At 53.5% G+C, this 15596-nt stretch overlaps 1 protein-coding gene across 4 annotated transcripts in view; it reads right to left on the bottom strand.

Moving 5' to 3' along the window:
• LOC112547214 (adhesion G protein-coupled receptor E3-like) overlaps window positions 1–15596 on the bottom strand; it is a 61356-nt gene that overhangs the window by 42205 nt on the left and 3555 nt on the right. For all 4 annotated transcript variants that reach the window (XM_089774830.1, XM_089774827.1, XM_089774829.1 and 1 more), the window contains exons 2-5: window positions 12773–12823; window positions 10963–11100; window positions 6549–6677; window positions 2529–2657 (exon numbers count right to left, since the gene is read on the bottom strand). In XM_089774830.1, coding sequence (XP_089630956.1) covers window positions 2529–2657; window positions 6549–6677; window positions 10963–11100; window positions 12773–12823 — 447 coding nt within the window. The remainder of the gene's footprint in view (window positions 1–2528; window positions 2658–6548; window positions 6678–10962; window positions 11101–12772; window positions 12824–15596) is intronic.

Here is a 15596-nt window from a genome sequence, read left to right as displayed (position 1 = left end):
TCTTGGGACGGCTCCATGGCCCTTGGTTAGTGCTCAGAGCAACCCCTTCCTTGTAAGCTCAACGGCATTGAGCACCCACCGCAGGGGCCCTCAGGGTCAGTCGCTCTGCTCTGTGCCAGAGCCGGCACTGCCCTTTACACCGTGCGGCTGGGGCAGCGAAGTGCTCCTCCCCAGAACTGGGTGCAAAGCTGGACTTCCATGGGATGTAGGCAGGGCAGACCGCTGCGTGCAGACACTTGTCAGTGTTTGTGACAGGAGAAGGCCCAGCTTTGCCCAACAGAATGTCTTTTGATGGGGGAGGGAGGAAAGCCGGGTCCCAGCTGCTGGCATTTGGCATCTGGTTCCCAGCAGGTTTGCAATATGCTGCCCATCCCTAAGAGGCAGCAGTGCTAGTGGCCTGGGGAGCGGGTGCCAGGATGCCTGGGTTCGATTGCTGGTTGTGGGACACGTAGATGGTGAATGGGGTCCTAGCAGAATTGTCACAGGCTAGACTCTGGATTTCTATCCCCAGCTTGAGGAGGGGAGTAAGGCCTATTGGTAAAAGACAGGGGCTGATGAGTCAGGACTCCTAGGGTGTGTCTAGACTACAGTTTTGTCGACAAAACTATACCTGTGTCTACACTACCGCTGAGTCCTGTCGACATAACGTTGACAGAACTCAGCAGTTTTGTTGACGCTGGTAAACCTCATTTTACGAGGCATAACGCCTTCTGTCGACAGAAGGTGTTATTGCCTGTAAACTGTCCTTGCATCTACACTGCCATGTCGACAAAGCAAGCTGCTTTGTCGACAGAACTGAATGTGTCTAGACGCTCTTTGTCAACAGAAGGTTTGTCGACAGTAGCTGTCGACAAAACTTCTGTCGACAAAACTCTGTAGTCCAGACGTACCCCTAGATTCTGTCCCCAGCTCTCCCCCAGTGACCATTGCCACGTCTTTGCCCTTCCAGAAGCCTCAGTTTCCCATATATGCAACAGACACAATCCTGTTTACTGATCTGCTTTCCATTATTGTACGGTCACATTATGAGGGGCAGAGCTATGAAAGCTCCACCTGCAACCAATGGGAGTGGATGGTGTTCGGCTGTCACTTAGCACCTCTCACACACTGGTCTCCCTTCATACAGCAGCTCAGGTCACCGTGAAGCTCAGGCTGCTGCCTGGCACAAGCCTGGGATGTGGGACAGGGCGGTTCTAGGGCACTGGCCCATCCGCTGCCTTGTCCCATGCAAGCTCCACCCTGCTGGGACAGTGTGTCTGCTTGAGATGGAACTTGTACCTCCCTGCTGCCCTGCAGACATCCCCCTCTGTTACATTCACACAGTTGCACACCCATGTGCCTTCCCAGGGATGAACATAGGGGCCTGGCCCAAGCTCAGAGGTTTTTGGTCTCGTGGCACCTCCCAGGAACGGACGCGGCCTGTTAGCTCTGCCAGAAGGGACAGTGTGACAGAGGGTTTGGATCTTTTGCATAATAAAAAATCTTCAGTGGCCAGAGAAGAGCTGAGCAAATCCTGGTGGTTTTCAGTGTAGCTACCAAACCAGGATAAAAATAACAAGGAGCATTTTGTTCCTGGGCCACCCAAGGTCAGGGCTGACTTATCCATTAGGCACAGTAGGCACAGTGCCTAGAGCCCATAATACTTTTAGGGGCCCAAGAAAACGTTTTAATTTCTTTTAAAATCAGAAGAAAAAAAATGAACTTTAGGGTCGAAGAAAATGTTTTAATTTTTTTCTCACATCAGAAAAAAAATTAAACTTTTAAGGCCCAGGAAAATCTATTAAATTTTGGCTAAAACAGAAAAAAAAATGTTGAAGTATTTACAGTTATAATAAAAATAATTTTTAATATTTTTTTAATGGAGGAAGGGGCCCAGGAATGCAAAAGTGCCTAGTGCTGACGAAAGTCATAATGCGGCCCTGCCCAAAATGGAATTTTTGGGTTGTTTCTCTCAAACAAACACCCCAAAGAGTTAATCTGGGTTCGAGCCTTCGCCCCAACGTGAGGTTTCAATGCCCCATTTCTTTTGGGAAGTGGCTGGCGTCTATTAGTGTGTTTGTTAATGTTACAATTAAATTTCCCAATGAAACCTCATTTGAAAGAAAAAGGCCAAAATGTTGCAGTTTCAAACCATCAGCAAAATTATTGTTCCAGGGCTGAAGGAACCGGGTTTCACTCCCTCTCACGGTGTGCGACTGCCAGACACAGGGAGGCTGGGCCAGCCCTTGGCACTGACACTAGGGCAGGGGAGGAGGGTCAGCTCCATGCACATGGCAGATATGGGTGCTAGAGGGCAGAGCACTGGAGGAAGTGAGCTGCGTGGCTGCTGACCCTGTAGCTATTTCAGCGGGCTGGGAAGGAGCCCCAGTGCCATCCCCATGAAATCTCTGCAGCTGTCAGAGCTTTAGAGACAGAATCCTGGATGGGCCAGCAGAGCTGCTCAGAACCTACCTCTCCACTGTGGGGTGACCTGGCATTAGCCTCTCATATCTAGAGCCTCACCTGGATCCCATATGTCAGATGCTTACCTGTGCAGCTGAATGGGGTTCCAGACTGACTGTAGCCATCCTGACACTGACAGGTGTAACTGCCCAGCGTGTTGTTGCAGATCGAGTTGGGGCCGCAGAGCGATGAGTTTTGGGAACATTCGTCAATATCTGGTAGGGAGAATTCATATGGTTGGCCAGATGTGACGATAAGACACCAGTGTTGTACTGCCCCAGCCCCCACAAACTGTCCCAAACCCCATTGGATCCAGAGGAAATCTTTCCATCTGCGCTGGGGGGCTTTTGCATCAGTCACTTTGCCCCGTGCATGAACCAGCTCTCACCATTGCACTGCGCTGCTGGGTCAGTGACGTGCTGCTCCCCTGAACTGGTGCAAAGCCGGGCTTGCAGGGGCAGGAATGACTCTGTGGAAACTTGGTACAGGTGGTGTCCTTAGCACTCCTCTGAATGCAGATGAGCTCAGCTCTGCACAACAGAGCCTTCTGTTGGTGGGAGGATGGGGGGTGGCTGGGAGAAGGCAGGCGCTTTCCTATTGTTGTAGGGACACGCGGATGGGCGGAGCCCTGTCAGCTTCTCCTGTTCAGCCATCAGGACCTCTCAGGTGCTCGTCTCCATTCACAGAGCGCCACAGGGGTCCGTGGCGCCGTGTTACCCCCATTTCGGGCCCCGTCGGCGATGCAGATACAGCTGCGATTCCCCGCCTGGGCACACACAAGCTCACCGGCTCTGCCTGGGGTACAAAGCAGCGCGGCCGCCAAGCAGCTCAGGCTGCTGCCCAGCAGACACCTGGGGTCTGGGACAGTGCAGATCTAGGTCGTTGCCCCATCTGCCGCCTTGTCCCGGTGAATGCTCCTCCCTGCTAGGGTCTGTGGCTGCAGATGAAGTAGCCTGGTAGGTGTAGGACGAGCGGGAGGCTCCGTGCGCCTCCCCTCCCCACCTCCTTTTAGCCCTGGTTCCCAGCCAGTGGAATCCGTGGAGCCAGAACTTGGAGTGGAGGTTGGGTGTGGAGCCTTCCTAAATCCCCTCTGGCTACTCTACGCAGCCCTTCCTCCCTCCCTGGGAGCCGTGAGGAGCTGAGTGGGGAGCCTGCGCTCACCCCGCTGTGCCGACAGCCGCACTGTTAATGGCCTGGTCATTGGTGCTGAGCCCCTCTTCAGCCAGACACCCGACACCCCTAGTTCAACCCTGCGCTGCTGCTCCCCAGTTTCATTAGATGTTCCCGGATTCGCTCAGGGCCAGATTGTCAGGCAGGATTAAATCCCTTCCTTCCCCTTTTCCAGGCAGCACCAGTGATGCCGGAACTACAGGGCAGGGGGGAAGGCCACAGGCCTCCCATTTTTGAAAGAGCATGAGCCTGGCATGTCCATTTTCTGCCAGGGCTGCCCCCTACTTTGCCCCTCTGAGGCCTCCCCACAGCCAAGCCAGCAGGAAGCCTGGCCCATTGGGGGAGCCATGCAGCGCCTCCGCATCAGCCCACAGTGCAGGGGCCTCAAGAAGAGCCCCTCGCCTGTTTCCCTGTCCCCAGGCTCCCCACCTGGCCCAGGGGGAGGGAGGTGGTCTCAGAGCCCAAGCCTGGCCATTGTAAGCCATGCAGGCAGCTGGAAGGATCCATGGAGCCTCCACCTGCCCTGAGCAAAGGGACATGGGGTGGGGACACTGGTCGGGGACTATTGTACCTGGGCACCGCACACCGAGGGTCTGTGGTTCCCTCCCCATGGCCACAGCCGGGTCTGTGACAGAGCCAAACAGGCAGCTATAGAGAGTCACTTGTTCACTCCACCTGCCTCAGGTAGGGTGCCTGTGGTGTAGGGACATGGGCAGGGGACTACATTTGGCTTCCCTGTAGCGGGGTGCTGCAACCCCACACACAGGGGCAGTTAGAGGAGGCCCGCGAGAGGGGATTCACGGGCAAGGAGACCCACAGGGAAGCGACCAAAACCTCTGCGCAGGGTCTACGGGTTAGGGATGCCCGCGATCAGTTGGCCCTGGGTGTTGAGAGTGCCGACTGCATCGCCCAACCAGTGCAGGCTGGTGAGGTCACTGCCGCGCGACACACCCTGGAGACGCCGGGGAATGATGTCAAGGCAGACGCAATTGAGGAGGACGCCGGGGGATGACGTCCCACGCTGGTCTGCCAGGATTTCAACAAGGTAGGCCCCAAGAGGGAAGAGGAGGAGAAGGAGTGGGTCAGGAAAAGGACGGGGATCGGGGACGGAGAAGACTTGTGCTGAGTGAGGTTCCAGGACGGGCAGAGCAGGACTGTCTAACCCGAGAGCTATTGAGTTTAGGGGTAACTCCCCACCCACTGAAGAAGGAGCGCTCCCTGTCTTGGGCCCTGGGTGGGGCTCAGGAGAGAGGGTGGGCCCGAGTCCCCCTACTCCACCCCCTTAGTGCCGCAGGCACGATCTGCCAGTGTGATGAAGGCCAAGATTACTCTGGCACAAGATACTCCGTGGGAATCTATGTAACTCGGGGGAGGCGGGGGTGAGGGGAATTATAATAAAGTCACGTCCCGGGCAACGGGCACTGCCTGTGTAACTATTTACACTCCCTCCAGGCAGTAGGTCGGATTTCAGCGCCCCTCTGGCTTGACTGGGGCAGGGTCTATCGGGAAGGCAGGGTGGAACTCGCGGCAGCCCCCCACTCTTGGGAAGGCTCCATGGCCCTTGGCTAGTGCTCAGAGCAACCCCTTCCTTGTAAGCTCAACGGCATTGAGCACCCACCGCAGGGGCCCTCGGGGTCAGTCGCTCTGCTTTGTGCCAGAGCCGGCAATGCCCTTTACACCGTGCGGCTGGGGCAGCGAAGTGCTCCTCCCCAGAACTGGGTGCAAAACTGGACTTCCATGGGATGTAGGCAGGGCAGACCGCTGCGTGCAGACACTTGTCAGTGTTTGTGACAGGAGAAGGTCCAGCTTTGCCGAACAGAATGTATTTTGATGGGGGAAGGAGGAAAGCCAGGTCCCAGCTGCTGGCATTTGGCATCTGGTTCCCAGCAGGTTTGCAATATGCTGCCCATCCCTAGAAGGCAGCAGTGCTAGTGGCCTGGGGAGCGGGTGCCAGGATGCCTGGGTTCGATTGCTGGCTGTGGGACACGTAGATGGTGCATGGGGTCCTAGCAGAATTGTCACAGGTTGGACTCTGGATTTCTATCCCCAGCTTGAGGAGGGGAGTAAGGCCTAGTGGTAAAAGACAGGGGCTGATGAGTCAGGACTCCTAGATTCTGTCCCCAGCTCTCCCCCAGTGACCATTGCCACGTCTTGGCCCTTCCAGAAGCCTCAGTTTCCCATATATGCAACAGAGACAATCCTGTTTACTGATCTGCTTTCCTATTATTGTATGGTCACATCATGAGGGGCAGAGCCACGTCAGCTCCACCTGCAACCAATGGGAGTGGATGGTGTTCAGCTGTCACTTAGCACCTCTCACACCCTGGTCTCCCTTCATACAGCAGCTCAGGCCTACGCCCCAAGGTGAGGTTTTAATTTCCCATTTCTTTTGGGAAGTGGCTGGCTTCTATTACTGTGGTTGTTTATGATACAATTAAAAGACAGTAACATTTCCCAATGAAACCTCATTTTAAAGAAAAAGGCCACAGTGTTACATTTTCAAACTATCAGTGACGTTGCTGTTTCAGGGCTGAAGGAACCGGGTTTCACTCCCGCTCACGGTGTGCGACCGCCAGACACAGGGAGGCTGGGCCAGCCCATGGCTCTAGGAGTTCAGACTCTAATTGACAGTGAAGGCACTGACATTAGGGCAGGGGAAGAGGGTCAGCCCCATGGATCTGGCAGATATGGGTGCTAGAGGGCAGAGCACTGGAGGAAGTGAGCTGCGTGGCTGCTGACCTAGTAGCTATTTCAGCGGGCTGGGAAGGAGCCCCAGTACCATCCCCATGAAATCTCGGCAGCTGTCAGAGCTTTAGATACAGAATCCGGGCTGGGCCAGCAGAGCTGCTCAGAACCTACCTCTCCACTGGGGGGTGACCTGGTATTAGCCTCTCATATCTAGAGCCTCACCTGGATCCCCTGTGTCAGATGCTTACCTGTGCAGTTGAATAGGGTGCCAGACTGGTTGTAGCCATCCCAGCACCTGCAGATGTAATTGCCCAGCGTGTTGGTGCAGTTGGAGTTGGGGCCGCAGGGCGATGGGTCTTGGGAACATTCATCAATATCTGGTAGAGAGAATCTAGATGGTTGGCTGTATGTGATAAGACACCAGTGTTCTACTGCCCCAGCCCCCACACACCGACCCAAACCCCATTGGATCCAGTGGGAATCTTTCCATCCACCCCGGGGGACTTTTGCTTCGGTCAGACTGCCCGGCACATGAACCGGCTCTCACCATTGCGCTGCGCTGCTGGGTCAGTGACATGTTGCTCCCCAGAACTGGATGCAAAGCCGGGCTTGCAGGGGCAGCAGTGCCCCTGTGGAGAGTTGGTCCAGGTGGTGTCCTTAGCACCCCACGGGATGCAGGCTCTGCGTTACCCCATCTGAGGCCCTGTTGGCACCTCAGTTACACCGGTTATTCCTCTTCTGGGCAGACACAGGCTCACCGGCTCTGTCTGGGCTACAAAGCAGCGCGGCCGCCAAGCGGCTCAGGCTGCTGCCCAGCAGGCACCTGGGATCTGGGACAAGGCAGCTGGCCCATCCACTGCTCTTCCCGGTGAATGCTCCACCCTGCTAGGGCGTGTGGCTGCAGATGAAGTAGCCTGGTAGGTGTAGGATGAGCAGGAGGCTCCATGTGCTCCCCTACAGCTCCTGTTAGCCCTGGTACCCAGCCAATGGGAGCCGTGGAGCCAGAACTTGGAGTGGAGGCTGGGTGTGGAGCCATCCTAAATCCCCTCTGGCTACTGGATGCAGCCCTTCCTCCCTCCCTGGGAGCCATGAGGAGCTGAGTGGGGAGCCTGCGCTCACCCCGCTGTGCCGACAGCTGCACTGTTAATGGCCTGGTCAGTGGTGCTGAGCAGAACCGCTAGGGCCCCTTTTCATCCCGACACCCATAGTCCCATGTATTCTCCACCCTGCTGTGGGGTGTGTGTCTTCTTGAGCTGTAACTTGTACCACCCTGCTGCCCTGCAGACATGCCCCTCTGTTATAGTCATCCAGTAACACGCCCATGCGCCTTGCTAGGGATTCACTTAAGGGCCTGGTCTATGCACAGAAGTTTTTGGTCTGATGGAACCTCCTAGTAACAGACTCGGCCCGTTAGCTCAGGCTGCAGGGGCAGTGTGACAAAGGGTTTGGAGCTTTTGTTTTATCAGAACTTCAGTGTTCAGAACTAATCATGGATATTTTCAGTGCAGTCAAACAATGTAGCTGGTTTGCATTCAGGTGGTTGTTTTATGTTAGAATTAAAAATGAACAAAATTTCCAAATGAAACCTTATTTTAAAGCTAAAAGCCAGAAGGCTGCATTTTGAAATGGCCGACAACATTCCTGTTATGGGCCTGAAGGATCCAGGTTTAATTCCTGCCCACGGGGTGCTACTTTTGGACACAGAGAAGCTGGGCCAGCTGTTGCCTAAGGATTTCAGAGTCTAACGGACACCAGTCAAGGTGCTGATGCTAGGGCAGGGGTCTCCATGGAGAAGGTGGATGTGAGTACTGGAGGACAGAGAGCCGAAGGAAGTGAGCCGGTGGCAGCTGATCTTTTCCCTATTCCGGCTGGGTAGGAAGGGATCCCGGTAGCATCCATATGAAATCTCTCTGGCTGCACTGTCAGAACCTTGAGTGGACAGCAGAGCAGCTCAGACCCTCGCTCTGAACCTGAGAGCCAGCGTTAGCGCCTCACACCCAGCCCTCACACCTGACATCCCACCTATTGACGCAGCGTGGTGAGATGCCAGGCTGGCTGTAGACAAGGGAGCCTGGTAGGTAGAAACTGACCAGGGGGCTCTGTGTGCTCCTCCATGTCACATAAAAGTCATATGTGGGGGCTGCAGCTCAGCAGGCTAGAATGGAAGTTTCCATCCCTGCTGTACTCAGCTTAGCATAGCCCGGGACCCTACAAGTGCAAACATCAACTGGGCTTTATGAGCTTTAACCCATGCCTTTAATTTGGGAAGCTACTAAGTGGTAAACAAGTTTGACCTCAGTCTAAGCTCATAAGAGTGATAGGAATGGCATTGAGCCAGTATGCACACACCCAGTAAACAGCTGCAGTGTAACTAATGTATGGAGTCTTGTACCCAGTGAGTCTCACCAGGGACCTAGATTTTGGAGGGTGCCCTGGATTCCTCCAGCTGGAGCCAAGTCTACTGTGGCCTCGTACAAAGTGACAGGAATGGGACTCCCTGTAGACTGAAGGGGCGTAAGCATTTTCAAGTGCCTATTACTCTCTTATGCATTGCTCTGCCTGTGCTTATTCATGTGTCACTTTGTAGTAGCTGTGTAACCATTTGGCAGTATTACGTCTGTAAAAGTACTGACGTGGTGAGATTAATAAAAGCAACTATCCCTAATCGACTCTGTTGTGAAGCAAATCCATAATCCTATTTGGCCCTGGCAATTGACACCCCACACCTGTTAGCTGTGGGTCCCAACAAATGGGAAATTTGGAGCCATACTTGGGGCAGGGGCAGCCTGTGGAGCCATCCTAAATCCCCTCTGCCTACTGGAAATGGGCCCTCCCTCCCTCCCTGGGAGCCTCCTCACCCCGCTGTGCCACCGAACAAAATACTGATGGCCCAGTTAATGGTGCTGACCACGGAGCCTCTTTTCAGCCAGGTGTTCTGGTCAGAAACCAGCCACCCGACACCCATAGATCAACCCTGCATTGCTGCTCTTCAGATTCATTAAACATTCCCAATTTCACTGAGGGCCAGATTCACAGGCAGGATTAAATCCCTTCCTTCCTCTTTTCTAGTTAGTGCTAGTGACAGGAGGACTGAGGGGGAAGGGCCCCTCCATCTACTTTTTTGAAAGTGAATGAACCTGGCCCATCCATTATCAGCCAGGGCTGCTCCCCTTCCTTTGCCCCACTGAGGCCCAACCCCAGGCAAGCCAGTAGGGAGCCCGGCCCATTGAGGGATCCATGTATACCCCTACACCAGCCCATAGTGCAGGGGCTCCAAGAAGAGCCCCTAGCCTTTGTCCCTTCAGTCAGGCTGCCCACCTGGTCCAGGACATGTGGGGGTGGCCTCAGAGCCCCAGACTGGCCAGGGTAAAAGCCAATCAGGCAGCTGGGAGGATCCACTGAGCCTCCATGTGCCCTGGGCTAAGGGATACTGGGTTAGGGATAGTAGTCTGGGCTACTATCCTCAGGTACCCCTCACCATGGGCAGGCAGAGGGTCTGATCCAGAGCAGAGCCGAAATTAACTCCCATCTCCAGTAAGCAACACTGCAGAACCAGCAGTGAAGACACAGCTAGCTTGTCCCAGGGTTACATCGTAAGGGGCGGAGCCTTGCCAGCTTCCCCTTCAACCAATGGGACTGGAGTGTGTTCAGCTGTCATTCAACAACTCTCACGCACTGGTCTCCATTCATACAGCAGCTCAGGCCACCGTGAGGCTCAGGCTGCTGCCCAGCGCACACCTGGGATCTGGGACAGGGCAGCTCTAGGGCACTGGCCCATCCGCTGCCTTGCTCCTGTGAATGCTCCACTTTGCTAGGATCGAGCCTTTGCCCCAAAATCAGGTTTCAGTTTCCCATCTTTCGGGACTGGCTGATTTTCTGTAGGGCTGGACCTGGAGCCCAAGCACAGAGGTTTTTGGTCTGATGATGCCTCCCAGTAACAGACTCAGCCTGTTAGGTCAGGCAGCAGGGATAGTGTGACAGAGGGTTTGGAGCTTTTGCATAATCAAAAATTCAGTGGCCAGAATTTATCATGGATGTTTTCAGTGTAGTCGCCAAACCAGGAAAAATAGAGCGGCGGCTTTCTATTCAGGTAATTGTTTTATGTTAGAAAGAAAAAAATAGTAACATTTCCAAATGAAACCTCATTTTAAAGCAAAAAGCCAAATGGCTACGTTTTTCAAAGGTCACTAATGTCACTGTTCCACGCCTGAAGGACCAGAGTTCGACTCCCGCCCATGCAATCTGCACTTTGAAATGGTGAATAGTGTCAGTTCCCTAGGCCTGAAGGATGTGGGTTTCACTCCCACCCATGGGGAGCTACTTTGGGACGCAGGGAGACCAGGCCTGCCTTTAGTCTAATGGACACCTGGCCAGGTGCTGCCATTAGGTTCAGGGATTAGGCTCCCGTGGAGGGTGGGGGGCTTATGGACAAGGCGGATGTGGGTGCTAGAGGGCAGAGTGCCAGAGGGAGAGAGCTGGTGGCAGCTGATCCTGTCACTATTCTGAGGTGGGGGGACAAATGGTACCATTCCCATGAAATCTCTCTGGCTACAGCATCATACCCTCGAGTGGACAGGAGAGTGGCTCAGACCCTCACTGTTGACTGGCGAGCCAGCGTTAGCGCCTCACGCCCTGGCCCCCCGACCCAGCGCGCACACCTACCTACACAGTGCAATGGGACGTCAGGCTGGCTGCAGAGGAAGTAGCCTGACCGGCACATGCAGGTGTAATTTCCCAGCGTGTTGTTGCAGGTGGAGTCCTTGCCGCAGGGCGATGGGTTCCGGGGGCAATTGCCAATATCTGGCAGAGAGAAGCCAGGTCAGACATGCAGTTTAACTTACAGCTGCCGACTTCGTCGTTGCAGAAAATCAAACACGCTTGCCTTGCCCCCTCCAAAAGCCTTTTCCCAAGCCCCCATCCCTGCTGACTCCATTCCCTCCTCCCCCACCCTCGCTCACTTTCACCAGGCTGAGAAAGGGGGTGACGTGTGGAAGGGATGCAGGCTCTGGGCGGAGGCTGCAGGTTCTGGAGTGGGGTAAAAAATGAGGCACTTGGGGGCGTAAGACGGGGCTCTGGGCTGGAGCAGGAAGTTGGGGGACAGGGGAGAGTTTGGGGTGTGAGCTCCAAGCAGCACTCACCTCTGGTGGATCTAGGGAAGTCAGGAAGCAGTGACATGTCCCTTGACATAGGGAGGAGAACCAGGGGGCGCTGTGTGCTCCCCCAGACCTCCCATTAGCTGTGGGTCCCAGAGATGGGAGCTGTGGAGCCGGCACTTGGGGCAGGGGCAGCTTGTGGAGCCCTCCTAAATCCCCTCTGCCTACTGGACACAGCCACTTCCTCCCTCCCTGGGAGCCATGTGGAGCTGAATGGGGAACCTGCTCTCACCCTGTTGTGCCAACAACCACACTGTTAACGGCCTGGTCGGTGGTGCTGATCACAGCTGCCGAGGCCCCTTTTCAGCCAGAAATCAGACACCCGCAGTTCAACCCTCACTGCTGCTCTCCAGTTTCATTGGTTGTCTCCGGCTCCACCGAGAGCCAAATTCACAGTCCCAGGGAGCCAAGTGATTAAATCCCTTCCTTGATCTTAGTCACATTTCCAGTTAGTGCCAATGAGAGCAGGACTAGGGGGGGAGGAGGGGGAAATCAAATCCCTCCCATTTTTCGAAAGTGAATGAGCCCGGCACATCCATTTTCTGCCAGGGTTGGCCCCCTACCGGCCTCTCCCAAGCCCACACCCTCCCGCCAGGCCAGAAGGGAGCCCGGTTTCTGGTAGCCAAGCGGACCCTACACACCAGCTCACAGCGCAGGGCCCCCAAGAAGAGCCCTTGGCCTGTGTCCCTGCCCCTGGGCTCCCCACCTGGGCCAGGGTGGAGGAGGCCTTGGAGCCACAGCCTGGCCATGGTAAGAGCCATGCAAGCCGCTGGGAGGGTCCATGGAGCCTCCACCTGCCCTGGGCAAAGGGATACAGGGTGGAGGACATTGGCCAGGGCCTGCTTCGGGACACACCCTGTCAAGTGCCCTCGCGTACGCTGCAAGCTCAATGGCCTTCAAACAAGGAAGAGCAGTGTCTGCCCCTGCTAGGGCTCCCCATGACTCATTTGGATCTCAGTCACATTTGCACTGCACTGATGGATCAGGGAAGTCGGGGTCCTTTGAAGTGGTTACAAGCCAGGTTAGCAGGCGTCGTAGGAGCCCTGAAGAGCCCATTGTCTGTTCATGGCGCGCAAACCGATCCCCACACCCACTAGCTGCGAGAACCACGATGAAACCGCAACCAGCATTGGACAACTCAGCCCCGTCCAGCAGCGGAGCATGCGGCTTTCTACTGAGTGCAGAAAAGGAGGCGTGGACAGAGAGACAGAGAGGAAGAGGGATGAGAAGTCCTTTGTCCTTTCAACGCCCCTCCAGCTGCAGGACACACAGGAGTTGGGATCTGGAGATTTTGCCCAGGTTTTCAGACGTCAACTTACTAGCACTGGAGAACTGTTGAGTCCCCATGGAGTAGATGAGCCAGCAAAAACCTGAAAGAAACAACCAAGGATGTTCTTATGGCACTGGGCTTTATTCCCGTTCAACTGTCAGAGGCTATACCACCTATTAGCTAGGGCACTGGGGCTGAGAGTTGGACCTCAGACAAGTCTTCACCCCCTCTCAGTTTCCCCTTTGTCCATCTCTTCTATTTCGACTATATTCAAGGTGAGCTTTGAGACCACACTGGACGTAACACAGGAAGGTCCCTGTTACGGGGGAGATCCCTAAGTACTTTCTAGTACATTCCAGCTTGGATTTCCCCTTGATATTTTTTACCCACTTCCTCTTCTTGTCTCCACACCCTCCCCCCCCATATTTATTTTGGTCCTGGACATCCAGCACTGATCATCTGAAGAAGTGGGCTGTGCCCACAAAAGCTCATGACACCATCTCCACGTTTTGTTAGTTTTTAAAGTGCTACCAGACTGTTTGGGTTTTTTTTAAGTTTATCCTGTACAGGCTAACTTGGCTACCTCCTGAAGCTTACTTCTGGACCATCGTCTAGAGTTCCTAACAGGAATTATGGGTTTTCAGTGGGCTGAACCCTCTTGTGGGGAGAATGAGGACCTGTAGAACAGCAGGGTTGGAAGGATTCGATATTGAATAGGTAGATCTCAGTAAACGTCAGTTTTGCCCAACTGCACAAACCATGAAAAAGAAAAGAGGAGTTTGGGGAGAAGGAGGCTCTAGGCTGGGCAGAGAGTTGTGGTGCAGAAGAGAGTGAATTTGACTATGGGAAAAGGAAAGAAAAATGGTGCTAGCACACTTACAACAGTTCGATTTAAGGATATCTACTTTGTATACTTTGATGTGACATTGAAAAATCCAAAGCTCTGTAGCTGTGAAAACGCCAGTTGACAATCTCAGTGTCTACAGGCATTAAATAAATATCGTCTGATACCCCCTTGCATGACCCCTTCAGCTTCCCACACTAAGAAAAATATCTTAGAATTGATAAAATTTTAAAAAATGCTTGAAAACAAGTATCCATTCAATTTTTTGCAAGTGTTCTGCCAAGCCTACAAACCCGTGAGACTCTATGGACTTCAGAGCTGCAGCAACTCACAGACTAGTCTCAGCCCTCAAAACCCAAAGGGTACGTCTACACAGCACTGCTATTTCGGGATAATGTCCGTTATCCCAAAATAGTGTTGTGTGCATCTTAACAGCACTCCCGTCATTTCAAAATACATTCGAAATAAAAGGCATCTGATTCCAGCTTCCTGTAAAGCTCGTTGCACCAAGAATAAGGAAGACACTGGAATAGCACTCTATTTCAAAATAAACTACGTGATTTGCTTAGCTCAAGTTGCATAGCTTATTTCGAGCTACGTGCGACTGTGTAGACATACCCAAAGGGAGTGTTGTCTGAGTGAGCACTGTGGGAGGGGGTTGTTTAATTCTGTGTACTACCAGAGAGAGTCTCATGAGTTCACTCCTCCCATGGCCCAACATCCCCATCGCATTTATCCGTTTGAGAGTTGCATCTTCGTAACTTGCTGCCAGGGCCAGAGTACTTCTGTGTCTCTTTAATTGCCCCTCTGCTAACTTAGCTGAGCCTCAGAAGCATATTCTGAATCTGGCCATCTGAAGCTCTGCTGCTTAGCAAAAGCCTCTCTGGAGAGGGGGATTCAGGTGGAATTCTCAACAGTCTCCCTCTGGCCCCTGCACTGTAGCAGCCCTAGAGAATAGCAACTTGAAGCATCCGCATTCAGCTGGAACTAAGAGGCACATGGTGAGGATTCAAAAAGAAAGGGACCAAACCTTTTTGGATCAAAGATATCTGGGGCTTTGCATTTGAGACCCAGCAATTTGCAGCCTGTTACATGAGGGTTTTTCCGTTGTGGCTCCAATATGGCTGCACCTGAGAGGGAGGTTTCTAACCTTCCAAGGAGGGATGTTCTGAAATAGTTTTCCCGCTAGGACTAGTGGCGGCAAACACAGCTAGTCTGAAGAAGGGATGAATAGGATTATATGACAGGATTGAGGGCAACAGCAGGGGACTCACTGCCCCTTACTCCAGTTCCCCCCTTGCAGGCTGTCTGAGGGGAGGCCAGACTCCTGGGGCCACTTAGTATCATGTACCTCCCATCTCTGCCCTCCTCCTTCTCTAATATAGACAGACACAGACAGATTAATAATAAATCTATGCCCAGGCTAGCAACCAGGTGATTCAGAGATTTCTGAGGCCAGAAGAGATTGCTGTGATAATCTAGTCTTACCCTTACAGAACATGGGCCATAGAGTACCCCCAAATTAATTCCTGATTTGAGTCCAGTCGTTGTGGCTAAACTAGAACACGGTTTAGGAATAAACATCCAATCCGGAGATGGAGAATCCCCAACAACTTTTTGTAAGTTGTTCCTGTGCTTAAAGACCCTGATTGCTAAAAATAATTGCACCTTATGTCCAGTGTGAGGTCGTCTAGCTTCAGCTCTCAGACTTAGAGTATTCTCAGTCCTTTGTCAAATAGATTGAAGGGCCCTCAGTGATGGGCTGGGGCACAGAGGTCCCCTCGGGATTGTCACTTGGTGTGCTGATCATAACACTGAGCCTGCCTACCTGCCCTCTAGAGCCCCCACCACCCTGCCTCTGGGGCCAGAAGCTTTAGTCTCCCCCAGAAACTGCAGACAGCTGGAACAACAGGTGTCATCTCACAGGGCCATGGCCAAACAGGATTATGGATTCAGTTCACACAGACCCAATTAGGGATATTTGCTTTTATTAATTTCACTATGCCACTACTATTACAGGGTTAATGCT

Source organism: Pelodiscus sinensis, chromosome 31, assembly GCF_052426305.1.
Source record: "Pelodiscus sinensis isolate ZL-2025 chromosome 31, ASM5242630v1, whole genome shotgun sequence".
NCBI classification, from domain to species: domain Eukaryota; kingdom Metazoa; phylum Chordata; order Testudines; family Trionychidae; genus Pelodiscus; species Pelodiscus sinensis.
Note: the sequence above shows the minus strand (reverse complement) of the source record. Positions and strands in the feature narration are given on the sequence as shown.